This window comes from Protopterus annectens, chromosome 3.part1 (genome assembly GCF_019279795.1).
Source record: "Protopterus annectens isolate FY-2018-M chromosome 3.part1, PAN1.0, whole genome shotgun sequence".
Classification (NCBI taxonomy): Eukaryota; Metazoa; Chordata; order Ceratodontiformes; family Protopteridae; genus Protopterus; species Protopterus annectens.
In genome coordinates, this window is record NC_056732.1 from 1,009,814,328 (window position 1) to 1,009,841,528 (window position 27,201).

The window sequence follows — 27,201 nt, forward strand, 5'->3', positions numbered from 1 at the left end:
CCTTTAGCAAATAAATGTTCACAGTGCAACATGAGAAGCTGGCAACTGGAGGTAACTGTGTGTCTATTTCTCATGTTTCTATGGGGACAAGCTGATAAGGGCAAAGAAAACAGAAATACTTTCTTCTTTCAGTGTCTAATAGATAATGTTTTCTGAAAGCATTCACACTGTTTTCTACATCTGGGAGAGGAATAAAGATAAGACGAAAACAAACAGCACTTAGTGTAAGTAGAAGCACATGCTGTACCATGCATCTTAGCATAGATAACCATCATTATAGGTTAATTAAAGCCTATGAGTGTAACTGTCAATCTTGGACAAGTGCTCTTATCAGGAGGGTTAAATTTCATTATTTGAAGATGTACACAGTTCTGTGCGTTTCTACTGAGTTAATATGTGTGTGTGTGTGTGTGTGTGTGTGTGTGTGTTTTGTTAGAGAATTTTCATTAAAACAAAAAGTCTTGTAAGATGTGAAATAGGTTCAAATGCTATGAAAGACAGAGCATGATGGGAAATAGGAAATTCACCCCGGGGATCACCTCTGTGGCTCTGCTCAACAGTGGCACAGGAAAATAATTTTCTTGGGTGGCAAAAGCCAAGGTACCTTTTTGGCTGGGCTTGTATAGGCCCCAGGGCCGATAGCCTAGTACCTACCTATGAAGAGAAAAAAGAAGTTATGTACTTACCATAATGTTCCATGTGAGTTGTTCATCTCGCCTTCATTCTTACACATGGGTTTGGAGCCGATCCCTCAGCTCCGAGTCGGCCGCTTTCACAAGCTCAAGGTTTTAGAGTAACTCGAGGCCAAGTCCCTATCCCATGATGCTCTCTGCCTCACCTCAGATCTAGTTTGCTGATCCTAACATGTTTAACATAATAAACACATAAACATTACTTCAGTCAGAGTAAGAAACCCTAGAACAAGACCCACCAGACCGCAAAAACTCTTACTCATTCTTCGAGAAGCCTGGAGGGGGAGGGCAGGTGGGAATGTAAGAATGAAGGCGAGATGAACAACTCACATGGAATGTCATGGTAAGTACATAACTTCTTTATGTGAAGTTGTTCAAACTTGCCGTTCATTCTTACACATGGGTAGTGTCCCAAGCACCATTCATCCTGGGTGGCTCACGGGAGTATAATCCTGAGGACAATGGAACCAAAGGAAGCCCTGTCCCTGGAGGCCCTATCTACTTTGTAATGCATAATGAAGGTATGAGGCTTAGACCAAGTGGCAGCTGCCCATATCGTGTCCAAAGGCAGCCTAGCGGTATAAGCTGAAGAAGTAGAAAGAGCCCTAGTGGAATGCGCTTTCACGATAAGTTCTAAAGGTTGATTCAAGGAGGAATATGTGAAATTTATGCAATCAGTTAACAATTTGGAGAGAGTAACTTTTGATAGTGGTAGCCCTTTCTTGGTGTAAGCATGAGAAACAAAATTTGTTCTGATTTTCTAAGTTCTTTTGTTCTATCCAAATAGAATCTTAGTTGCCTGTGAACATCAGGTTTATGCAACATATACTTCAACTTGTTGTAATGGTTATTGAAAAAAGTTGGGAGTTCAATAGTTTGGTTCAAATTAGCCTCCGAACATACTTTTGGAAGGAAGGAAGGGTTAGTCCTCAGCGACACACTGTCAGGGTGAAAAATCAAATATGGGGGTTTGATAGATAGGGCTGAAGTTCAGACATTCTACGTGCTGATGTAATGGCTACCAAGAAGGTGGTTTTCCAAGACAGAAATTTTAGTTGGCAGGATGATGCAGGCTCAAATGGAGGAAGAATAATCCGTGATAAAACAAAATTCAGATTCCAGGGAGTAAAAGGTTGTCTAACTGATGGTCTAAGATGTATGGTACCTTTTAAGAAGGCTCTACATAATATGCGAGACATTAGTTTAGAACCTTCCGATCCAAGGTGGAAAATATGAAATTGTAGCCAACTGAACTCATATGGTAGCAGCTGCAGCACCTTCATCAAAAAAGCTTAGTCAGGAACTCTAAAATGTTAGCAATTGAAGCGATGTACAGGTCAATATTATTTTGCAAAGCCCAGAAAGCAAAACACTTCCATTTGCTGGAGTACAACTTTCTGGTGGAAACTTTATGAGAGGATACAAGGATATGCTGCATCTCTGAGGAAAAATTGTGAGACCTAGCAAAGTTGGAAACTGGAGCAACCAAGCTGTCAATCTGAGGGAATGAAGAGGGATGAAGAGCCCCTGAAGAATGTGTCAACAGATCTGGAACTGGGTCCAGAATCCACGGTTCCTCTAGTTGGTAGAGTCGAAGGAAGGGGAAACAAATCTGTTGAGGCCAATACGGGGCTATTAGAATTACAGTCCTCTACAAGGTTTTGGCTTTCTGCAATTATTTTGAAATCAGGGAAATTGGTGGAAAAGTGTATAGGAGTTCCAGGGGCCAAGAGTGTACGAGTAAATCCCTTGGGTTCTTCCTTGGTGGGGGATTCAGGGCAAAGTAGCTTCTGCATTTGGCATTCATAGGGGATGCAAATGGGTAGCAGCAAGGCTGGCCCTATCTGTGGAAAATCATGGCCGCAACTTAGTCTTTCAGGGACAACTCGTGTGGCATTAGAATGGCTCTGCTCAGTTTGTCTGCGATCACGTTGGATTTCCCTGGGATGCGTGTCGCTATCAGAAAGCGCCCGGTGGATACAGCCCACTCCCAAACTCTCAGGGTCTCTCGACATAAGGGGGGGTAAGACTTGGTACCCCTTGCTTGTTGATATACCAGACTACTGACATGTTGTCGGTCTGAATTGCAATCATTCCCAGAGGGAGAGAATAGTGGAAATATTGCAACGCCAAAAGTACCGCTCTCATCTCCAGAACATTGATGTGAAACTGTGACACTGTCTCTGACCAGGTGCCTTGGACTTTTCTTACTTGAAAAAGCCACCCCACCCTATCAGAAAAGTGTCCGTGGTTACCGTGGCTGATAGCGTGGGAAGAACAAATGGGTGACCTACTGCTACATGATGGCTGGTCAACCACCATTGAAGATCCTTTCTGCATGAATCTGTAATCATTCTCAAGAATGAGATCGGAAGTTGCTGGTAAGACCACTGGGTGAAGAGTAACCACTGAAATATTTTCATGTGCATACGCCCCAGAGGAACTGCTATGAGCGTTGCTGCCATACTGCCTAGTAGTTTCAACACTTGAGAGACTGGTACTTTTTTGCTCATCAGAATGTCTGATACCTGTTGTTGAAGAGTGACTATTCTGTCCAGTGGCAATTTTACCACGGCAGTGGTGGTGTCTAAGTCTGTTCCGATAAAGGAGATATGCTGCAATGGTGACAATGTAGACTTGTCGAAATTTATAGTTATTCCTAACTGAGAGCACAGACTGAGAATGTGATCACTGGACTGAAGTAGATGATGCCTGGAGGTGTTGGTGAGGAGCCAGTCATACAGATATGGAAACACTCAGAATCCTAGACAACTCAGGTGAGCCGTAACCATGGCCATGCATTTCCCATACCTGTCCATAATCCTGGAATCTCTATTAAGAGAATGGACAGAAGAGGTTTCAGATATCTCTTTCTTGGTGGCCGCCGCCACCACTATGGCATCAACCAGCACTCCCTTGGTAAGGAACATTTTGTCTTGTGGCAATGTAATAAACTTGTTGGACCTGCAGGGACAGGTTCCACATTATCAGGAGACTCCCACGTCCTTCGAGCAAGCAACTCCATTAGTTCATCGAAGGGTGGAGTCACCCAGGAGGTGGAGGGCTGAGACCCAAAAGCCTTCAGAAGTACCAACTCATCATCAGTAGGGCTAACGGACTGCCGGTCACTCCTCTGTTTCAGGATTTTCAGGATATCAACAAAGGAGATATCCTCTGAGGGGGACAGTGGGGACCCTTCTGACTCCTCTAAGTCAGTGTCTGATGTGACAGACTCTTGTGGGGAGTCTAAATGCCTCCTCTTGCAAAGCTTCTTCCTGGGAACCTCAACAGTGGGAGCTTCTAGTGAGGTCTCAGTAGAACATGGGTCACCCAATGGGGCTATCTGAGGCTCTGGGTCTTGACGATTTTCAGGGGACCTGTGATGTAGAGGTAGAAAGCGGCACTCTTGGTGGAGAGGAGGAAGGCCCTGATGTCGTGGGAGTCTTGGAAGACATAACTCTCCTCCTGGCATCGAAGGCTCCACTGCTCCAACGTGAGGAAGTAGTCGGCTCCGAAGAAGATGGCATTCTCCCCGGCGCCGACACATTGGGTTCTGACCTAGAGGAAGGAGCCGAGCTCATCCGTGCCAAAGCTCCAAGCGGAAGGGTCAGAACCGACCCATCTCTTCGACCCCCCCCCCCCCGGAGCTGACTAGAGAGTGTCAGCTCCCAGCCTCCTCGAACGGCACCAAAGTAGTCTGAGTTGACGGAGCCGATGGCAGTGGAACAGGCCTTGGCTTCAAAGGTTCCACAATCATTATTTCCACCTCCCCCCGTGACCGCACCTTCTCAGCAAGTCTCGGAGCCGAAGACTTCGACTCCAAAGAAGCTTCCAAAGATTTCGATCCCTTCGAAGATTTTGAAGTCTGGCCGGCCTTGTCCAGCGATTCTTGAAAATCTGGTTTTAGCAAACAAGCCCCTGTCTACCAGTTTTCTCTTGCATTCCAGCAAGAACCTGCTGCTAAAAGAATAACAAATGGAGCAGTCCTCCTGGAGATGGACTGCCCCCAAACAGTACACACAATTAACATGCAAATCTGTTATTGACATTTTCTGCCCACAATTAGAGCACTTCTTGAATCCAGACTTTTATTTCTCTTTAAGATCTGCCATAATACAAAGAAATAAACAGTATATGTTTGTTATCTATGTGTGTGTGTGTGTGTGTGTGTGTGTGTGTGTGTGTCTGTGTGTGTGTATATATATATATATATATATATATATATATATATATATATATATATATAAACTGTACAACACCCTAGACAAATAGAAACCAATCTAAATAGTTGCTATTAAACACACACACACTAAGAAAATGCTAAAGCTGCAAAAAGCTAGAACAGCTAACTATAAGGCTAAACTCTTCAACTTCAAAGTTTTAAACTTCTAAACTATTAAACTTTTAAACTAGGATAGGGAAGAAACTCAAACACAGCAAAGAAGGGCCTAAGAGCAGCCGCTCTATAAAGACGAAAAACTCATCAAAAAGAGTAAGGACAAAGCCTAAACAAAGATTAGGCTAAGCAGCCAAGAAACACTTATTTGTGAAAAAATCTCAAATAACTATCTAATAGTAATCAGAAAATAGTAATATTGGCCCAAGCTCCACTCTCGACCTCCGATCTGTTGCAGTGGCAAACTAGATCTGGGGTGAGGCATAGAGCATCATGGGATAGGGACTTGGCCTCGAGCTACTCTAAAACCTCTAGCTTGTGAAAGCGATCGGCTCCGAACCCATGTGTAAGAATGAACGACGAGATAGATCATCTTCACATCACCTGTTTAAAAGACCAACCTGCCAAACATTACTTATTTATTTTTTATTTTATTTATTTAACATATATTAACCGGGAAAGTCCAACTTGGAATGAAGCCAATTTTCAGCGGAGGCCTGGGGAGAAAGGCTCCAGATAAATGTCTTTGTAACATGGGAGGAAACCAGAGCACCCAGAGGAAACCCACACAAACACAGGGAGGACATGCATACTCCACACAGAAGGCACCCAGCCGAGAATCGAACCGGAGAACCTCTTGCTGTGAGGCGACAACACTACCGCTGCACCACTGCATCGTCCCGAAATGTATGCTGTATCCATTACTGTATGCAATGTAATACAAAAGCTGAAACTAGTCATACATAACAGATGGGAATAATATCTTATCATAATGGCAACACTGTCCATAATATCTTTGAATGTGGAAGGTCTCACAGGTATACGTAAAATATGCAAAAAAGTAGTGAACTATATTAAGAAAGTGCAAAGAGCTAGGGTAGAGGAGACACATTCGTAAAGAAGTGAGTATGTAAATTTGTTAAGGAAAGGACTTCAGGATGGTCATTCAACAGAATATCTGGGACAAAGGAAAAGTGGAGTACTTATATTAATTGCTAGAGCAGTTCCAATAGTGAAAGAAGAGGAACAAAGATAATAATAGTGGATTTGTAATAGTAAGGCACTACTGGCAGGAAAGGAGGATTATGCTCGCTTGAATTTATATTTCACCTAAAACTGCTACAATGGAGCTTAAGAAAATTCTGGGAGAAATAATCACCTTTCAGCAGGGAATATTACTTATAGGTGGGGAATGAATTTGATTTGCAACAACAAGGATGTATCGGGGGGGAGGGTGGCTGGAAGGGAACATATAACAAAAGAGGACAACGTTTTGAAGACATGTAGGAAAATATTTGGTATGGAAGATGTGAATTTAGTAGTATGAGCATAGACAGAATTCACATATTCCCCAATGTCCAAAAATTGGGCTACGCTAGACAAAGTTATATTTCACAGGAACATGTGCATTTAGTTGAAAGTTTTGATACACATCTAATAACTGCTTCAGATCAGACACAATAATACATAAAATAAAAATGTAGAGTAATAAAATAAAAATGAGACATGGGTGCTTCCCCACCTATCCGGAATTTAAGGAATGGGCAGTGGAAACTATATGGGAGTGATAAGAGAAGATAACTATAACAAGGGAGTGGGATAAAATGAAGGCAGAATTTAAAAAACTGGGTAGAAATAAAAAAGAAAAAGATATAAGGTTAAAAGTAACCAAAATTATTTAGAGGGACTGACAAGGGCTGAAGTATTGCAGAACAGGGATATTATCACATATCAAGAGGTGGTGTAACTGTAGTGGGCTAAACAGAAAATAAGGGAATTCCTGGATAATAATCATTAAACTAGACAGATTGCTGTTAAATAACTGCTGTTTTTTGATAATTGCAGAGCACAAAAGCTTTTACCACAATGGATCAGGCAACAGAAAGTAAAAAGGGTTATTGCCAAGCTTAGGGAATCCATAACAAGGAAAATAACCAGAGATCTTAGAGGTATTAGAAATATTTAGGAAATTTTATGAAAATCTGTATAGAGCAGAGAACTGTGGAAGTCAAGAAAAAGTACAAAATGGAAATGTTTATGGAAGAATATATGCCAAGGTTAGAAGTAGATGAAGCTCAATTACTAACAGAATAAGAGGAGATGAGATAAAAATGATATATAACCAATCTACAGGAAAGCCTCCAGGAACAGATTGTATTCTTGTGAAAGTTTGCAGGCTAGGAGGGAAGAAAGTGATAAGATCTGGAAGGTTTTAACAGTATTTAAAAAGGATAGGTACCAACATCTGGGGCAGACCCATGAAACTCAGTTTTGCATAGGCCCATTTTGATTCTAAACTATGATTATGAAGTGTATACGTCAATAATGGCTAAAAGAATGGCAAAGGTGATGCCAAAATTGACAGATATGGATGTCGTTTTGTATAGGTGAGACAAACATTTGACAACTTTAGCAGAATGTAAGAAAATATCACTGTTCTTGGTGGGTCTTGATGCAGAGAAGGCTTCTGAGGAAGCTAGGATTTTATATGCTGGGCAATCGAAGCATTTGCGTTCCCTGACAAAATCATCATCTTCTTTCGGCTGTTCCCGTTAGGGGTCGCCACAGTGGATCACCTGTTTTCATTTCTTCCTGTCCTCTGCATCTTGCTCTGTCACACCAACCACCTGCATGTCCTCTCTCACCACATCCATAAACCTTATCTTAGGCCTTCCTCTTTTCCTGTTACCTGGTAGCTTCATCCTTAGCATCTTTTTTCCAATATACTCTGCATCCCTTCTCAGCACATGTCCAAACCAACGTAATCTTGCCTCTCTGGCTTTGTCTCAAAACCTTCCAACCTGGGCTGACCCTCTAATATACTTATTCCTAATCCTGTCCACCCTCGTCACACCCAGTGCAAATCTTAACATCTTTAACTCTGCCACATCCAGCTCAAACTCCTGCCTTTTTGTCAATGCCACTGTCTCCAACCCATATAACACAGCTGGTCTCACGACCCTCTTGTAGACCTTCCCTTTCACTCTTACAGGTACTCGTCTGTCACAAATCACTCCTGACACTCTTCTCCACCCACTCCATTCTGCCTGTACTCTCTTCTTCACCTCTCTTCCACACTCACCTTTACTCTGAACTACTGACCCCAAGTATTTAAACTCATCCACCTTCGCCAGCTCTACTCCTTGCATCCTCACCATTCCTCTATCCTCCCTCTCATTCACACACATATATTCTGTCTTAGTCCTGCTGACCTTCATTCCTCTTCTCTCTAGAGCATATCTCCATCTCTCCAGGGTCTCCTCCACCTGTTCCCTACTCTCACTACAGATCACAATGTCATATATGCAAACATCATAGTCCATGGGGACTCCTGTCTCATCTCGTCTGTCAACCTGTCCATCACCATTGCAAATAAGAAAGGGCTCAGAGCTGATCCTTGATGTAACCCCACCTCCACCTTAAACACATCCGTCACTCCCACCGCGGACCTCACCACTGTTACACTACCCTCGTACATATCCTGTACTACTCTTGCATACTTCTCTGACACTCCTGACTTCCTCATACAATACCACAACTCCTCTCTAGGCACCCTGTCATATGCTTTCTCCAAGTCTACAAAAACACAATGCAACTCCTTCTGACATTCTCTGTACTTCTCCATCAACACTCTCTGAGCAAACATCGCATCTGTAGTGCTCTTTCCTGGCATAAAACCATACTGCTGTTCACTAATCATCACATCCCTTCTTAACCTAGCTTCCACTACTCTTTCCCATAACTTCATGCTGTGACTGATCAATTTAATTCCTCTGTAGTTACTACAGCTCTGCACATCACCCTTATTCTTAAAAATCGGTACCAAAACACTTTTTCTCCATTCCTCAGGCATCCTCTCACTTTCCAAGATTTCATTAAACAATCTGGTTAAAAACTCCACTGACAAAATAATGAGGTTAATTAGACGTCTGTTTTTCTATATATACGGATATGCTGTATGAGGTATTGGATGCGAAATTTAAATGGGTGGGTTTCTCTCTGATAAGGTCTACTTGAACAGAGGTACCAGGCACAGTTGTCCTCTTCCCCTTTAGTTAATTATATTTAGAACCATTGGCAAAGAAAATAAGGGACTCAAATTCAGGGATATAATCGGTATGGTAATCAAGAAAAGTTGCCTTTATGTACAGATATTATTTATTTTGTACCTGATAAAACCAGAAAAGGATATTTCAGTGCTGTGAAACATTTTGAGACAGTTTCAAGTCTTCTCGTGATACAAAATTAATGAAGATAAAACAAAGGCAACTGCAGTAAACTATGTACCCCCACACAAATTGGTTCAGCAAGACTTGTATTTATGGGGATGATAAAATGAAGTACTTGGCAGTATGGGTTAAAAATAATTTGGTTATGGCATTTAAGGATATGTCAGAAGAGACTAAACAAAAGATAATACAAAAACTGAGAAACTGGAGCTCTTATTTATCAATATGGATAGCAAGATAAAAGCAGGAAAAATGTTTTTAGTCCTTTTAGTTTTATATAGTGGTCAGGCACATTTTTATCAACCAGAGGAAATGTTGTGGACAGCAATAAAGAGTTGAAGGACTTTATCAGGAAGGGTAAGAGTCAAGCAGAATAAAGTTGATCCTTCCAATAGATCAAGGTGGCTTGGGAGTACCTGATTCAAAGTGGTATTTCAGAGCTACACAGTTAAAGCTCCTACACATAACACTGGCAGAAAGCTATAATTCAAAATGGAAAGGGATGATGATGAAGGGGGGGGGGGCACTCAAGAAATAAGGAGAGACTTGGGGTTTGGATGCAGATCCTTAAGGTGAATAACAATGACCATACAGAGTGTTATACTCATAAAGCAGCAGAAAGTACTGTAAGAACTAAGCCAACACAGGAATGGAGAAAATAGATTATGACAACAGGATGACTGCAATTAGGGGTACATAGAATAGGCAAGAGGGAACTGGAACCTACTGGAGAAAACTGGCAAAGGAACCAAGGTTTTGGGAGAAAATAATTAGTGAGGGAAATGTAACAGAATGGGAAGATGCCAAGAATACATTTGGACTGCAGGCTAAAGATTGCCGTCCCTATCAAGGATTAGTATCAGAATACAGGCAAAGAGAAAGGAATAGGGGAATCCTAAATAAAAGACCAGCAATGGTATAGTTTTTAGTAGAATCTCAAACAGAACCTGTTGTTATAAAGGGATAATTAGTAGGCCATATAAAATATTGCATGATAACTACAGGAATCAGAGGAGGTTAAAAAGGATTAGGAAGAAAGGTTGGCTAAATAATTCAGAAAGAAACAATGGCAGGATATACGAGAGGCTCCCACATATGCAACAACGTCTAGACGATTTAGGACCTTTGTTTGGAAGTATCTGCATAGATATTTTTATACCCCACACAGGCTCCAAAGAATTTTTTCTCAGGCAGAGTGCAAATGCTGGAAGTGTGATGAGGAAGAAAGAGGTAATTGGGAGAATATTTTCTGGGAGTGTAATGAGTTGGCAGACTTTAAAAAATTCCCTGCAGACTACTCTGTCATAAATACTTGGTAAGCAAATTGGGTGTAGCTAAGGAAATGATTTTTTTGAGCTGTAATACAGAATTGGCCGGACATAGTAAGCCTTGCTGAGTTTAATTCTGGTGGTTGCCAAAAAAAAACAATTACCAGAAAATGGAAATCGAAGTCTACACTAACCATACCAGAAGGAGTGAATGCAGTAAGAAACCAAAAAGAACTGGAAGTGGAATCTTTAGAGAAGGAAAGGGCATATTACACAGAAAAAAATGGGAATTGTGGGAAAAATACACGCAGAATAATATTTATAGGAGGAGTGAGGTTTGAGGGAAGGCAGTAACTGAATGAGCTATATAATGTTAGATTGACAATGACTGTACAGAAGATTATACGTGATGTACAATGTGTGCATCTGAAAATGTCAATATGGTTTGTCTTCCTTTATATAAATGCACAATTGCCTATGTTCTAAATGATAATTCAATAAAGATGTTTCTTGTTTAACAAATAAAAAGCAGTAGGTTCAGAGATGAACCCTGATGCACAACTAATCCCACTGGGAAGCATTCTAGAGTCTGAACAGAATTCATACTTGTACCACTGGGTCCATTGTACATAACCTGCACTATTTCTACGAATGGTTCTGGGACTTCAAAATACAGCAGGACTACCCGATCAACTTTCTTGGGACTTTGTCACATGCCTTCTCCAATGTTTAACTGACTCTTTCCTCATCTGTAGCTTCTTCTCAACTGTATGCTTCACTTCAAAGACTGGGTGGGCTGTGCTGCATCCTGATCCAAATCTGAACTGCTCAAACCTCATCTTCCTTTCTACTAATCTTTGTATTTATCAATCACCCTCTCTAGAACTGTCATGCAATGTGATGGGAGTTAGGTACCCCTATAGTACCCATAGTTGTGAATGCCCTCTTTGTTCTTGTATAATGGCACTAGTATGCTTATTCTCCAGTCAGTTGCTAGTACTCTTCTTTGAAGATATTTATCACCAACATTTTGATCATATCTGCTGTTACCTCATCTGAGTCTGCTGCTTTCTCTGACTTCATATCCAGTAGTTTGTTTTTACTTCTAGGAAGGGCTCCTCCTCTTCTTTCATCTTTGGCTGTGTCTGGGGTAGTACAGTTTCTGTGGGGTTTCCTTCGTTAAGCTGCTGCTGAAATTACTCCATCTGCCTTTGATGTCCTGTGGATTGGTGAGCAGATTGCTGCTGGCATCCCTCATGAAGGCTGTATGATGACCATCTTCTTTATCTTTCTGTATTTACTTTGCAATATGACAGGGTTTTTTGTACCATCTGAATAAGTTACCAGAAGCTGGTAAAGTGCTTCTGATGCCTTGATCTTTACTACTGCAACTGCTCTGTCAACCTCTGTTAGCCAGCCAGTGTTCCTCCTTAGCCTGGTCCATATTTCTATCTCCCACTTTTTCCTGCACTCCTCCTCTTTTTTTGATGACATGCTGGGCAAGAATTCCCTTGGTGGCAGAAAAGATTACCATTAAAGTGTTCAGCTCTGCCAAAATGAAGATCTTATGAAAGTGGGTCACACAGGACAGCTACTGGAGACTTTACACAGAACCTCCAAATAAAGTCGTCCCCAGACAAGTGAAAACACATGACAGTTTTTGGCAAGACCACCAGTAGAAAGTCATCCAGGTAGGGAAACACAAGAAGGTCCTTAACCATTGCAATAGAGGTATTGCAGGTGATCACACCGGTAAACATTTTGTGTAGAAAGGAAAAAACAGAAGCCCTCTGCACTGAAAGTGGTGCCCACGCAAGGCAAACAGTCTTCTGCAGATCTCTCACGTACTAGCATGCCAAAGTGATGTCCATCACCAACACCTTCCATGTATCCAAAGACAACAGAGACATGACACCCTGGATAGTGACTATCTGAACATAATTATGTCAGCTGATCTACAAGTGGACCCTACTTAATGGGTTCACAACTGGGATCCTTCCCTCTTCTGTACAAATTTGGTATTTTTTTTCTCCAGATCACCAGAACTTAGAGGTACATATACTTTATGTTGGCACACACTGTGATATCATGCCCTACAACAGGACAAAAGCACATCCAGTCCCAGAGTTCACCAGACTGTACTCAACTACTGAGAAAGTCCATATCCTGCAAATCAAGACATGGCATTTAATACTGTTTAACAAAGATATACAGATATATCCTTGCTGACTTACAAAAGTGTAACAAAATCTGATGGATGCAGGTATCATTCAAGAGGAGCAGGATGGTGGGTCATTCAGGAGATTTTTCTTGTAGATCAGATAATTAAACAGAAATCCTCCTGGGATGACTCTACAAATGCAATGAATCCTAAGCAGTCAAAAAAGAAAGAAAAAAAGCACAGGAGAAGAAGCTGAAAGACAGCCAAAGGGAAAGCTCAGAAGGCTTAGCCCAAAATTATAGAGATACTAAGGAGGGCAACCTCCAGAAATTATCTGTGAAGCAATAATGCTTGGTGATAATAACCAAAAGGGCAGCACAAATATCTGTAAATGAAACATTTTTGAAGCAAACAATGGGAGCAGTCACACCACACCTCTGGTAGCGAGGCCATTAATAGTAGCATTTTTGCCACCTAAGGTCCGTGCACACGTAGATCTACTTAGGGTTTGCTAGCCAAATGCCAATCCTTCTTTACCATAGCAATGGAGATCAGTCATGCATCCTCCAAGTAAACCAAGAGCTGATACTATGCACCAATATTGGGAAGGGCGGTTTCTTTCCTGATTTATTCCTACAGAAAAAAATCAGGGAGACAAATGGGACTGATTTAAGGACAATTCTGAAACAAACTTCAGGAAGAAAAGGGACACTCAAACTTGGTGGAAGAAAAGAACTGGTTATCTATAGACATGGGCCTGAAACCTTGAGATATTTTGGGTAAAGACAATGAACATAAAGAAAATAATCTTCCAAGGTAGAGCTGTTAAAGCTAAAGCAGTAAGCTTGAAAGGAAGACCGGTGAGTTTGCAAGTCATGAAGTTTGAGTCCCAAGGAAAGGAGAAATTTTTCAAAGTTTAATGGAGATGCATAGCTGCTGTCAGGAACTGCATGTTCACTTGGTAGTGGAGCACATTCTAGCATTCTACAAGGTCTTGACAAGAAAAAATAAATGCATGTATCCAGACCTTGGGAACTCATCTCATACAGGCATCCAGGATTGGTGTTGACAGCCTACAAGCTTGCATATTAAGGCATCCTGGGATACTGCTACACCCAAATGGAAAACATTTACATGTCAAAGTAATTTTGTCAGGTGAAAGGTTTTCTGACAGCTACTGACACTCCTACCAAACCATTTGGTGGTATAAAGGTTGGGAACAGTGATGCCTTGAAGTAGAACTATTTGTCATCCCCACAATGGGAAACCACCATAACAGAATAGCAAAATTCCCTGAATAAGCCAGTGACCTTTTGGCCTGAAACCTTACTGTTCTTAGCTCCATGGGGACAATAAAGACAATGCAAGTCTTTTTCCCTAAGCTTTGTGAACAGGTATGAAACCATGTGAAACAAAAGGATTGAGGACCCACTGTGAACTACCCCCCCTTACCATGCTGTACAAGTAAAGAGATGACAGAACATTCATTCATTCAGTCAGCAAGCAAACTAATCTCCAGCATAACCCATTTCCAGAACCAACCAAGGCAATGCTCATGAAACCATGAATCCAGGTGAGGACTGTCAGACAATACCACCACCCATTTGAAAATGGATTACTAACACATTTTGAAATGTTCCATGACGTGATCTAGACATGACATATAAACCTTGTATTGATCTTATGCTGCCAATCTCTGCTCACAACTACACTTCAGGAACATGGCCTATTCTTGGTTCAGCATCTTAAAAACTTCCAAGTTTGATTGACAATTTAGTGAAAATCTTCTAAAAGTGATGAAAATTCAGCTGTGTCATCAAAGCAATGCACAGAGTTAAAAAAAGTCAACATTTTTTTAAACTAAACTGAAATAAAATCGTGGTGTAAATACAAGAAGAAATCAAGCCTGCATTATGTCAGGAAACAAATGAGGTGGGCAAAGAAGAGAGAGACCACACCTTACTTATCAACATTCCTCTTATGACACCAATGAAGGTAAATTTCTCATGAGAAAAAAGTGGAAGACCCTAATTCACAACAATAAATAAAATTGTCTGAATAGCTCAATCTAGTGGTAGCAGTACAGGTCTAAAATGAATTACTGATTACCTAAAGTGAACCTGAGACTTGAAAAATGCCAGGTGAATGAAAGTACAGTTGTGTAAAATCTTACCATAACAGCAGATGTCCTTCTCTTCACCACTGCAGTATTCATAACCTAAGGGATTTCCTGCCAAGGATAGCCCAATGTCTGGCCAATATACCAAAGCCTTTAGCACATACAGGTGCTGCACATTACATGTATGCTCCTTGCGCAAGGTGTAGGGCATACAGGTGTTCAGAAACACAAACTCAAAACTTCTTTGCTGACAGTTCAAACACCATCACCTTAATGTTGGTCTGAACACCTTTCTGCTGTGCTGGTTACCAAGCAATGTTTCAGATAAGTGCCCAGTGCAGTCGTGGAGGAAGAAGAGAGGAGTTCTGTTGGTGGTAGCAGCTTGATTCTGTCAGTCAGACAGAAAACTGTTGAAAAGCAAGTGGATAGTACAAATATTAAACATCTAGCTGAATTTAAACCTCAGGACTTTGAAGAAGTTGATGAAAATGAAATTGCTTCTGGAGATTTGCCTGATTAAAAAAAATGGGTGGTTTATTGAAGAAAGGTGATCCTGGAGAAGAGTCAGAGATTTTAATGTTTCATGTGATGGAAAAGGCTTTTGGAATTGACAGTGAGTTGAGAAGAAAGAAATTAGTTGTGAATTGGATGGACTTAAGTTTAGAGATGGGATGCAATCTGGAAAATCATATGCTGAGGCAGTTGGAAGAAAAGGTACTGTAAACTTTATTAAAAATAAAGGTTTGTTTGTATAAGAAATAAGAGGCAGATATTTTGTATGGGATAATATAGTAGGATCTTCGGGTTTTGAAGCAAAAGTCATTATTCTTGATTCATTTGGGGAAAGACATTTTGTGACTTAACATTTGCAACATGAAAACTTAATGGAAAGATTTCTTGTTTAATTATGAAAAAAAGGACAGTTACCCGTGGAATTAATTTATATTTTCTGGGCAAAGGACTTGACTGAAAAAAAAAAAAAAAAGGGAGTTATTCAATTTAGTACTGATGAAACTGTGACAGATGTTAAAATTATTTTTTATTTATGTGTTACTCAGTTTCTCATAAAATATTAAGGATGAAAGGGGTATTTGGAATGGGGGGTGGGAAGTGGTTGTTATTTAAAACTTGAAAGAGACGTGATAAAGCATTTCTCAAGTGCTATATATGTTACAGAGGAACAAAGGATGTAGACAGCTGAATTTTTTTTTGTGGGGATTTCAATCATCTGATAAAGGAGTGAACAAAAATAAGATGTAATCAATGTGGGGGGAGGTCATATAATAAGTGTAAAAAGGAATGTAAAAATTATTGTACTGACTGAAAAGTAATGAAAAAGTATGGAGAAAAGGGTGTTAATGAAAAAGAGGAAAGAGTAAATGACTTAGATCATAGGAAGTTACTAGGCTATTGGCCCTGAGGCCATTACAAGCCTAGCCAAGAATGTCCAGGATGGACACAGGTGGAATCCCAGGGGGAAATTTTCTGTTCCCCATCCAGTTATCCAGGTTGCAATTAAAAAGATTTAATGAGGTACTCTGCATTACATGGAGAGGGAGTCTATTCCACAAAAGGGGGGAGTGTCTCTGGAACACAAATCTGTCCTGCCAACAAGTCCTATTGATGTACAGACCAGGTTGGGGTCATGAGTGTGGGTTACTCGAGTGGAGCTTGACTTGCAGATATGCTGCAGTACCATCAGGGCGGGGTCTGAGATTGCTTTGTATGCCAGACAGAGGTCACCTATGAAGAGTCTGTAGGAGACTGATTAGAGGGACGGGGCATTTAGCCTATCTGTGTAGGGTAGATGTTTGAGGCCCTGGATTCTCCGTTTGAGGAACCTCTGTGGTCTCTCTAGCTGCTGCATGCGCTTTGTGAAGTACACGCTGAAAGGGGCACTGTAGTCAATAATGGGTCTTATAAGGGAAGAATACAAGGATGTTATGACCACCTTGCCCCTGAATGAGATACCTTTACTAATGAGATGGGCCATGTAGAAAGCTTTCCATACAATGGAGGCAATATGGTGGTCAAAAGTCAGTTTGCTATCAACCTGGGTGTCCAAGTCCCTCACGACTGATTGCGTGCTTAGTACCTTATTAGCAATGTGATAATTTGTTGGTATGTCACTCTCCCCAAAAGGGATGACGCATTTTTTGGCATTCGGTTTAAGGCCATGTTTCTGGCACCAGTCATTTGTTTGAGTGAGACCCTTTTGGAGGATGTCCACATCGCTAGGGAATTAATGACAGCACCCAGCTTGCAGTCATCTGTAAAACTGGTCAGCCATAGCCCACTAGATTTGGCCTGCACGTCCGAGAAGTATATCCCAAGCAGCAGAGGCCCCAAGACCGACCCCTGTGGTACACAGTTTGTTACGGGTCTACTACTTGAGGTGGCTTCCTTTATTTTGACTAGATGGGATCTATCAATGTGCCAGTTTGTTACCCATCTGGTAACATATGGATAGATAAAAAATGTTTTATTTCAAGAGGATGAAAGTAACTGTGCTGAGTGCTGCAAATGAACAAACAAAGTGATACGTCAGATGTTTGTGAAAGGAGTGTAAAGAATGTTAGAGAAAGAAATTTGACAGGTGCTAGGGAATTGAGATTTAAAAATACATCACCAATGATTAAAAAGAAAGGAAAGGTGAAGTTTAGATGCATTTTAGTTAATGAAAATAGGGAATAATCTGATTATGAGGATCAAGAAATAGTTGTACATAAGCTCAGAAAAATATCCAACTGGGAAAAGAATAAAAATAACAAAACAAACATTTTCCTTAAACTTAAAAAGACAGGAAAATAAGAATTTTAGACTGCTTTCAGTAAATTTGAATAGAATTATTAATACTGCAATAATGATACGGATACTGGAATGGTGTGCCAAATGTGATGTAGATATTACTCTCAGAGGATGCAAGATTCATGATAAGTAAAGAAAGACTGCAAACAGAATGATTGCAGGGCAGAAAAATAATATGCAATTTAGGAACTGAATGTTGCTCTGGAGTGGTTGTATTGTACAAAAACAGCAAAAATATTACATGTAACATTGGTAAGGATGGGAAGGTTATCTTTTGTGGATGTGAGCTGAAGAGAATACATTTATAGAATTATAACATTATATGAATATAGAAATGGCAATGAAAGACAGAATAAGTATGAGATTATGTGGTGGTTAACATGAAAATTATTACTGCGGTGGACTTTAATTGTGATTTAAGGGGAAAATAGAAAAAGAAAGGGAAATATACTAAAAAAATACAAGTGATAAAATGCGGTAAGTTTGTTGTGTGTAATAAATGTCAATGGACTTATAGAAGAGGCACAAATTGGATCTGAAATTGATTATTTTGCACTATTGGAAGGTTTGAGTATAGCAGATGATGATACAGTAGAGAAGGGGTTTTCGTATTGTTAGTATGTGCTAAACAATGAATAAAGGTTAAAATCAATTCTGCTATAAAAAATGCAAAATAAATGAGGCATACAATAAAGCTTGCTTAAATGCAGAAATCGAGCTTAGCAATATGTAATGAGCACCCATACTATGACATAGCTCTGACTGTATCTATTAATAGACATGCTTTTTATAAATTCAACAATATGTGCTCTCTTACAAAGCCATTTCCTCAAAACACATGTTCTCTCACAGGACAGATAAATGGAGATGCTTTTTCCTCAAAAGCAGAACAGTTTGACGTGTTCTCACAGATGTTTCCTTTCAGACTTCTGTTAATAGACATGGCTTTTTATAGAATCAGCAGAAAAACAATTCTGGAAGATAAACATTGCGTGCATTCTCACATCAGCAGAAGTGCTTACAAGTAAAAACCAGTCTAAAAAGAAAAGCATCAGTAAAACAGATATTTCCGTATAAAGCCCAAAAAAAAGATACCAAGAGGAAAACAAGCTCTAAAGTGTGTGAGAAGAACAGTGCAAGCAGACTGTAAAAATTCAGCTGTGTTAGAGGTATTGGTAGGAACACACTTGTTCCGAGGTATTGTATAGGAGAAGCAGATATAATCTTTCATACTGATCATGAAGTAAACTTTTGCACATCTATGCTACAAACCTACAGAACAGTATGTATCGTTTGTTATAATAAGTTATTTATTAGTAACTGTGCTTACAGTAAAATAGTATTGTGCTGCAAAACATATTTTCTCATCAGTGTAGGTTGCAATGCTCTGGGTATTAAACAGACTGCAGATACAGTCATGCAAAACTCTGTATTAACCAGACTCTGATTCAGCAGTATACAGCCAACAAAACTGTGTGTCTTAAGAAGACATTGGTTCCAGTTCAACACAGCAGCACTTTCATAAATTAATTTTTCAATGGTGACCCCGACATGATTTGAACACGCAGCCTTCTGATGCCAGTAAGGGGGGGGGGGGGTAGTGATCAGTATTATATACCTCCATTTCAAAAACAATGCCCTATTCCTAGGGAGACAGAAGAACATATGGAAAATGTATAGCAGAATGGGAAAAGGAAGGAATTATACAAAAAGGCAACAGTCCCACAAATTCACCAATCTGGCCAGTCAAGAAAAAAAACGGGAGTTATCGTCTTGTTATTGATTTACGGAAGGTTAATCAATACACAACTCCTAGAACACATTTTATTCGAGGAGCTCCAGAGCTGTCTGTACATATTAAGCCACAAAGTAAGTGATTTACATAAATAGATTTATCAAATGGCTTTTTTGCAGTACCACTCAAGAAAAAAGACTGGCCATGATTTGCCTTCACATTTAAAAAACAGCAATATGTCATGACAAGATTACCTAAAGGATTTCTAAACAGTCCAGTTACCTTTCACCAGACAGTAGGATCCATCCTTCAACATCTAGAAAAGGATGATTCAGTGTTACATTACACTGATGACATATTAATCCAGTCTGAGACAGTAGAAGAGCATATACAGCTTCTTAAACTTTTTATACTCTACAACAGGCAGGGTTTAAGGTTAAAAATAAAAAGATTCAGTTTCTGTCTCAAGAAGTCAAGTTTCTAGGTACTCTGACAAAATCATCAGGAAGGTCTCATTGCCCTATGCGTGTACAAGGCATTTTACAAATGGAAAAGCCATTGAATATAGCAGATCTACATAAATTCATGGGAATCCTGAATTACAATAGGGAATTTATATGCAGAGGTGGTTGCTCCTCTTTACAAAATGTTACAAGAACATAAGAGCTCCACCTTTTTAGAGTGGGGAGCACATGAGGATGAGGCATTTTCACAAATAAAAGTAAAATTAACACTAGCTACATAATTAATAGCACCCATACCAGAGTTGCCATTTGTGCTACAGGCAGCAGCAGTAAAAAAAAAAAAAAACATCATCTGTGGTGCTATTACAAGAATGGCTACATGGTGGTGACAACAGAATGGAAAAAAAACATTAAGTCCAGTTACTTTCTGTAGTAGAAAGATGACTCCAGTGGAACTGAGCTACCACCCTTGCATACAGCAGTTATTTGGCCATTTACTGGGGTATCAAGTAAATGGAGTATTTGACTGTATTTTCCAGTATTATAGTACAAACACCACACCAAGCAGTAAACGCTCTAGTAGATAATTTTGAAATGAACAAAATCACAGATGGTATTAGTGAGATAGTCTTTGCAAAATGGATGGCATTGTTTGGAATGAAAACTGTCACAATTCAGACAAGGGACAAATATTTGTCAAATCACATGGGATATGAAGGAAAAACAGCATAACTGCCTAGAAAGAAATGTCACCAGATGTACAATTTCTGGCATCTGATTTTGACCACTATAAACCATCCGTCTTTATAGATGGAGCACGGTAGTGGGACAAAGGCAAATCCTGGACAGGATTTGCTGTAGTTCTGGAAAATTCACAGATGGGTTTTCCTGAAATAATCAAGTTACCAGGGCATATGTCAGCTCAAAGAGCGGAACTGGAGGCAGTACTGTACGTGCCAAGGTATTATAATCCTGTTAACATTTTCTTAGACAGTGCTTATGTAGTAAATTCTTTAAGACTGCATATGGAAACCTGGATAAAGTCAGGATTTGTAAACAGTGTAGGCAAACCATTACGCCATGCCGAAGTATTAAAAGACATACATAAAGTCATAATGTCAAATCAACAAGGACAGTACAGCATTTTAAAAGTAAAAGCACACCAAAAACCAACAAGTGAAACTTTCAGGTTAAATACATTGGCTGACATTAGCAAAACAAGCAGCACAAAGTGGGGAAAAACTTTCAGGGTATGTGTACATTGATACAGATGTTAGTACTTTAAAAACAGAAGTTAGCACCCTAAAAGAGCTAGACCAACAATCAATTAAGCAAGATCTCATAAATATTAAAAGAAAGCAAGGTTTAAAAGAACAAACAGACCAATGCATGGCTGCAGGAGTACCACCAAAGGAATATTATGTATATCACACTACAAAAGCGTTACATTTGCCTTATGTGCCATATCAGTCAGCACATCACTCAAAATAAATCACCAAATATTGGGACATGTAGGAGCTGATAAGCTATGGGCAATTGTAAAAGAAAAATATCGGAACCCAAATTTAAAAAAGGTCTGTAGGCTGATTGTAGAAGAATGTCTACTCTGTCTGCAGGTAAATGCTAAAAGCAAAAAGCCTCAGTTACATCAGGCACAGCCAGCGGATGGGCCATGGTATGCAGTTCAGATAGATTATGCAGGTCCTTTGCCAACAACAAAGGTAGGTTACAGATACCTACTAGTAGTAGTGGACGTCTTTTCAAAATGGGTAGAAACAATTCCTACTAAAACCATGACAGCAAAGGCAACAGCAGAAGCCTTATGGAAAAATATTTTCTGTTATTGGGGATGGCCACGTGTCATAGAATCAGATAATGGTCCACAATTTCTTACTGATCTCATTAAGCAAATGTATAACTTGTTGGGCATAGAGCAAAGATTTCATTTCTGGAAGACAAATATTGCATGCATTCTCACATCAGCAGAAGTACTTACAAGTAAAAAGCATGTCTAAAAAGAAAAGCATCAGTAAAACAGATGTTTCCGTATAAAGCCGAAAAAAGATACCAAGAGGAAAACAGGATCTAAAGTGTGTGAGAAGAACAGTACAAGTACACTGTAAAAATTCAGCTGAATTAGAGGTATTGGCAGGAGCACACTTGTTCTGAGGTATTGTAGGAGAAGCAGATATAATCTTTCATACTGATCATGAAGTAAACCTTTGCATATCTATGCTACAAACTGACAGAAGAGTACGTGTCATTTATTACAAAAATCAGTTATTAGTAACTGTGCTTACAGTAAAATAGTATTGTGCTGCAAAATATATTTTCTCATCAGTGCAGGTTGCAAGGCTCTGCATTTTAAACAGACTGCAGATACAGTCATGCAAAACTCTGTATTAAACCGACTCTGATTCAGCAGTAAACAGCCAACAAAAGTTTGGGTCTTAAGAAGACATTAGTTCCAGTTCCAGTACAACACAGCAGCACTTTCATAAATTAATTTTTCACATATCATTTAACAATATGGATAGAGTTGATGGAAGAAATGGAGTATATTACAATAAAAAAGGGAATAAGAGTAAATGAGAAATTACTGAATGAATTTGGAGAGTGGGAAGCATTGCAGTATGGAGTGATCATATATTTATTAAGAACTTTTATAAAAATTGGTCTGAATGGTGGAATGGATTTAAAAAGGATAAAAAGTGTTTTTCAATGGCAGGGTGATGCAAGAAGGAAAAGAAAGTGAAGAATGGAAAGATGTATAAAAATATATTCGAGACTACAGAGAGGAATACAAGAGTATATCAATACGGAAAAGGAAATATATAAAAGAAATCTAGAAAAAATAAGATTACTGTTTAAGCAACGACATTATTTACAAGGGAAAAGGGATGAGGTGTCTTCATAGTTGGTTAAAATAATAGAGGAGGATATTAGCATCATGAGTGAAATGAAAAATGGTAAAGGAAATGTAAAGCGAACACAAGATCAAATTATGAGTATTGTAGTACAGCATAAAGAATCCATGTACAAGAGTAGGAGAGAGAATGAAAAGTATAAAAAAATCAAGATAGAGTTAGGAAATAATTTGAAAAATAAATTATCAATGAAGTGGACGAAGTATTTAGGGAAGTAAATATTGATTCAGTATCAGGTCTAGTGGTATAGGGTATGAAATGTACAACAAATTAAGAGACTGGCAAAGAGAGCATTTTATAAACATTCTGAATGAATGGCTGAAAGAAGGGTTTCTTTATGAAGAATTATGTAGTAGGATATTAAAAATTATAAGAAGAAAGATAAAAAACAATTAAATTAAGTTGGAGACCTATCACATTAAATAATACAGATTATTTTTATGAGAATAATACAGATGAGAATAAATGGATGGATGAAGGATGTTATGGAAGAAATTACATATGGTATAAAAGGAAAGGGATGCCAGGAATTACTACTGTGGTTCAAGAAATTGTGGATGATTTTATAATTAAAAGGGAATATGTGAAACTTTTGGTAGGTGATATTAGTAATGCATTTGATAAACTGGGACATGATGCTTTGTGGGATGTTATGGAAAAGTATGGAATAGGTAACAATTAGGGGAGTAGCATGTCAACTTATTAAAATAATAGAGTTAGAGTGTTACTGAACAGGTGGTGGAGTAAAAAAATGCATGAATTATACTATAAGACAAGGATGTCCCATAAATGGGATATTGTTTGCATTAATAATGAATGCGGTAGTGAATTACGTAGTTTATAAAATCAAAGATGTTACATATGTGATTGAAAAGGAAGTGGTGATTCCAGTAGTTTTGACATACACATATGATACAGCTGTGATTGCTAAGAATAAAATATGGATGAGGGAAGTGTTGGTTTGTCTGAATGGATGTTTAAAGGAAATGGGAATGACCTTAAAATAAAGATGAAGATAAAAGTAAGGGTGATGTTGTGGAAATTGGAGTAGGTATTTTTCAGTGAATGAAGTATCTTTGTTAGAGATAAACTCTGGGAAAATGATGTAGTTATGAAGTAATAGGAGGGTTTGATAAAATAAATGAAAGAAAATGTCTTATTGGAAGACTTCTAGATTAGCATTCAAGAAAAAGGTTTATCTGGTGAATTCTGTTTTAAAGGGGAAAATAGCATATATGTCAAATGTTTATATCATCCCAAAAAATGAGAAAAAGAAATTGTGCAATTAGTGTTTTCTTTCGTGTGCAGTTCAAGATTAAACCCAGTGAAAAGATGTGTGTTGTATGTGAGTGAAGATGAAGGGAGATGGGGGTCATTAAATCCAGTTGTTTATTCTGCTTCTTTAAACTTGTATATAGTATTAAAGTGGGTAAATGACGTGAATGAGGAATGAATGGTGAAAATGTTTAAATATAACTACAAAAAGATTTGGTAAATGATGAAAATATAAATATTATATACATGAAGAAATTAAAAATTATCAAGAAAAAATAACATGGAAAAATGAAAATTTATGATACAGAGACAGATAGAAGGTAGTGGTATATAATGTGATGAAATATTATTATTTACATCCATGGAAACATTTACTAGAAGTGCTAAAAGCAATTAAAGTAAGGAAGAAGTGGTGTACTAAGATGGTAGAGCATCAGGATTTTGTATGGAGACTGGTAATAAATAAGTTACTGGTAAAAAGAAATATGCCATATAAAAAGAAAGTTGAAAAATATATTAGTTTAGTTGAGAGGAAGACACGATGGAGCATATATATTTTTTTTTAGAAATGTAAAAGTGTGGCTAAATTCTGGAAAAAAGTAGAGTGAAGAAAAATGTTTTGGAGAATATTAATGATATAAACAATATAGATATGATTATGTATAGCTATTATAAAAACGAAAGAAAATGTGCAAGAATGGTAGAAAATGTAGTTTATGTAATATGGGTTATTTGGAATGAAAGACCATGAAATTTGGTTTAATGGGAAATTGAGTTTGGGCAATATATTTTGAAAAATTAGACTGTTGAAGAAGAAGGTGGGTCAGTTATGGAAGACTACTGATGATGATGGCATATAGGAATGTGTTGATATGTACCTGTAAATATGCACATTTTGTAAATATGTAAATAATGTTTTGTTGACATTGTTAATTAAAGGACCTCTGTGCTTTTCAATAGGTGGAGTGGGGTCTTTTGCATCCACCTCAACTACCACCAACTCAAGCAGATGGTGCCTTGGTTTAACACCTCATCTGATGGATGACACACTCAGGACTGCAGAACCCCCCCCCCCCTTATGCTGCACTGCAGTGTCAGCAATTGATGTACCTGGTGTGGGAATAGAACCTATAAGGCCTTCTGCACCAAAGGTGAGTGTGCTGCTTGTTGCACCACTAATATTTCAGAATACTGTGCTCACCTGTAGAAGTAAGACACATCTTTGGCTGTGTATAGGAAAGGATTATCAAGATAACAAATGAAATGGGCTATATAGAAAGAAACAATAAAAGCACTAAGCAGTATAAATCCAGAAGAAAATGGGAAAAGACAGTTAATGTGAAAGTATGCACCATTAAGAGGTGCACTGATGGGGTAAGACATGCAAAGAAAGAAGGTTGATCAGAGATGCACAAAACAAGAAAGGTTGTAAGCCCAACATCAGGAAATACTTGTTGAAGGAAAATACTACTACATATTTTTTATATTTGTAACAAATGAAGTACCTGTAGAATTCTGGTTTAGATCATCCAGTCTTTTCATTCGCTGCTCATTTCTTGTTCTTAACTGATCCACGTTTAAACTAGAGTACAGAGAGATGTTTTCTGGGTTTTGTACTAGTGAATGATTTGAGGCGGTGTCATGCTGTAGAAAAAAAAAACATTTATAATGGTAAAGACATGTACAGAATTTAGTTTCTACGTTTATGTCATCAATAATTTCAAGATGAGCAGCTAAGTAAATTGGAGTCCACAGAAAGGACCAATATTTATTTTTGATGCTGTTGTAGTCCTCACCTAACTAGAATGTAACATGGCAGCCTGAAAACTGTCATGCCTTTGGTCTACAAATTGTTCAGTTTAATAGACTGGGTTTGCTACAGTGAATACAGCCCATATTCAGGAGACTATACTACATAGTAAACAACTCTAATACAGAGAATACATTCAATGAATCAAGCATGGATAGACATACAAGGAGCATACATTTTCTGGAAAACACAGCGTCAGTCCACTCCCCACCTCCATCACCTCAGCTCTTCACATGAAGGGCAAAAAAGGTCCACTCCCTTAGTTTGCTGTTCCAGTCCTTGAAACCCCACTCCCTCAGCTGTTGAACAGCTTACCACATGCACTAAAGTCTGAAACTCTATTACAGAAAAGAAAGTGCAGGAGATGCATTTTCCGATCATGCACTCTCGCTACTCTTCTGTGTCTGTCACAATTACATTGTTTTAGATAAGCATACTAAATTCATAAAAAACTTTTATTTATGCAAGTTTGCAGGTATCCTAGATATAGTCTTTAAGAATAGAAACACGGAAGAGTTCTGTGCTACTGTTGTAGTTCTGGAGAGTGTATACCTCAGGCTGTTAGTTTATATGAAAAATTCACAAACAAGGTAAAACCTTCCTTCAAAGGTGTATAATGGCAAGGAAATGTTGACAGAATAATTACTTGGTTACCCTTTATTCATTTTTTGCGGCTTTGTCCAGATTTCTTTCTCTAAGAAGTGGAAAGGTATGGCACTATAGACTGAATAACATGGCCTCATGAGAAGCTTCTTAATCAAGATCTACTAAAGTTCACTGTCCGTTGTTGTGAAGGACGGTTTGTATTAATCACACCTGGCGTGCTTACTGAAGTAAATTAAGTAGGGTATAGCACTGTTGGCATCAAAATTAGAGAAGTCGATTGACGTGAAGCACATGTGTGAGACAATGCTGGTGAAACTGGAGGACCAAATTATGGAGAGTCTAAGACTGAAAAGTATATGCACTCTATGTTTGAAAGTAGACAGAATGCAGGAGATAGCAGAACTATAAAGGCATGTGGGCTCAGACAGTGAAACAATGCACAGCCATGGAAAGAAAAAAATCATCCATCAGCAGTTAGATCAGAACTGAGTGTGTGACAGGATGACTTAGAAATGTATTTCCGTGAGATAATACAAAGTTAACCGGTCTGCAAGAAAGGAAAGAAGTCAGTGATCTTGTAGTCTTCCTACAATGGAGGCAAAATGAATTAGCAGGAAAGTCAGCATTTTAGGAAATGACACTAGGTTCATAGGTAAGTACTAAGCTAGCATCCTTTGCAGACCATTTTAAGCCTAGTCAATTGTCTTTCAA

The 27,201-nt window shown here is 38.8% G+C and overlaps 1 protein-coding gene across 1 annotated transcript in view; it reads right to left on the bottom strand.

Moving 5' to 3' along the window:
• Window positions 1-27,201, bottom strand: part of CSPP1 (centrosome and spindle pole associated protein 1) — a 2,775,649-nt gene that overhangs the window by 59,122 nt on the left and 2,689,326 nt on the right. The window contains exon 24 of the mRNA XM_044066267.1: window positions 25,580-25,718. Within this exon, the coding sequence (XP_043922202.1) occupies window positions 25,580-25,718 (139 nt within the window). The remainder of the gene's footprint in view (window positions 1-25,579; window positions 25,719-27,201) is intronic.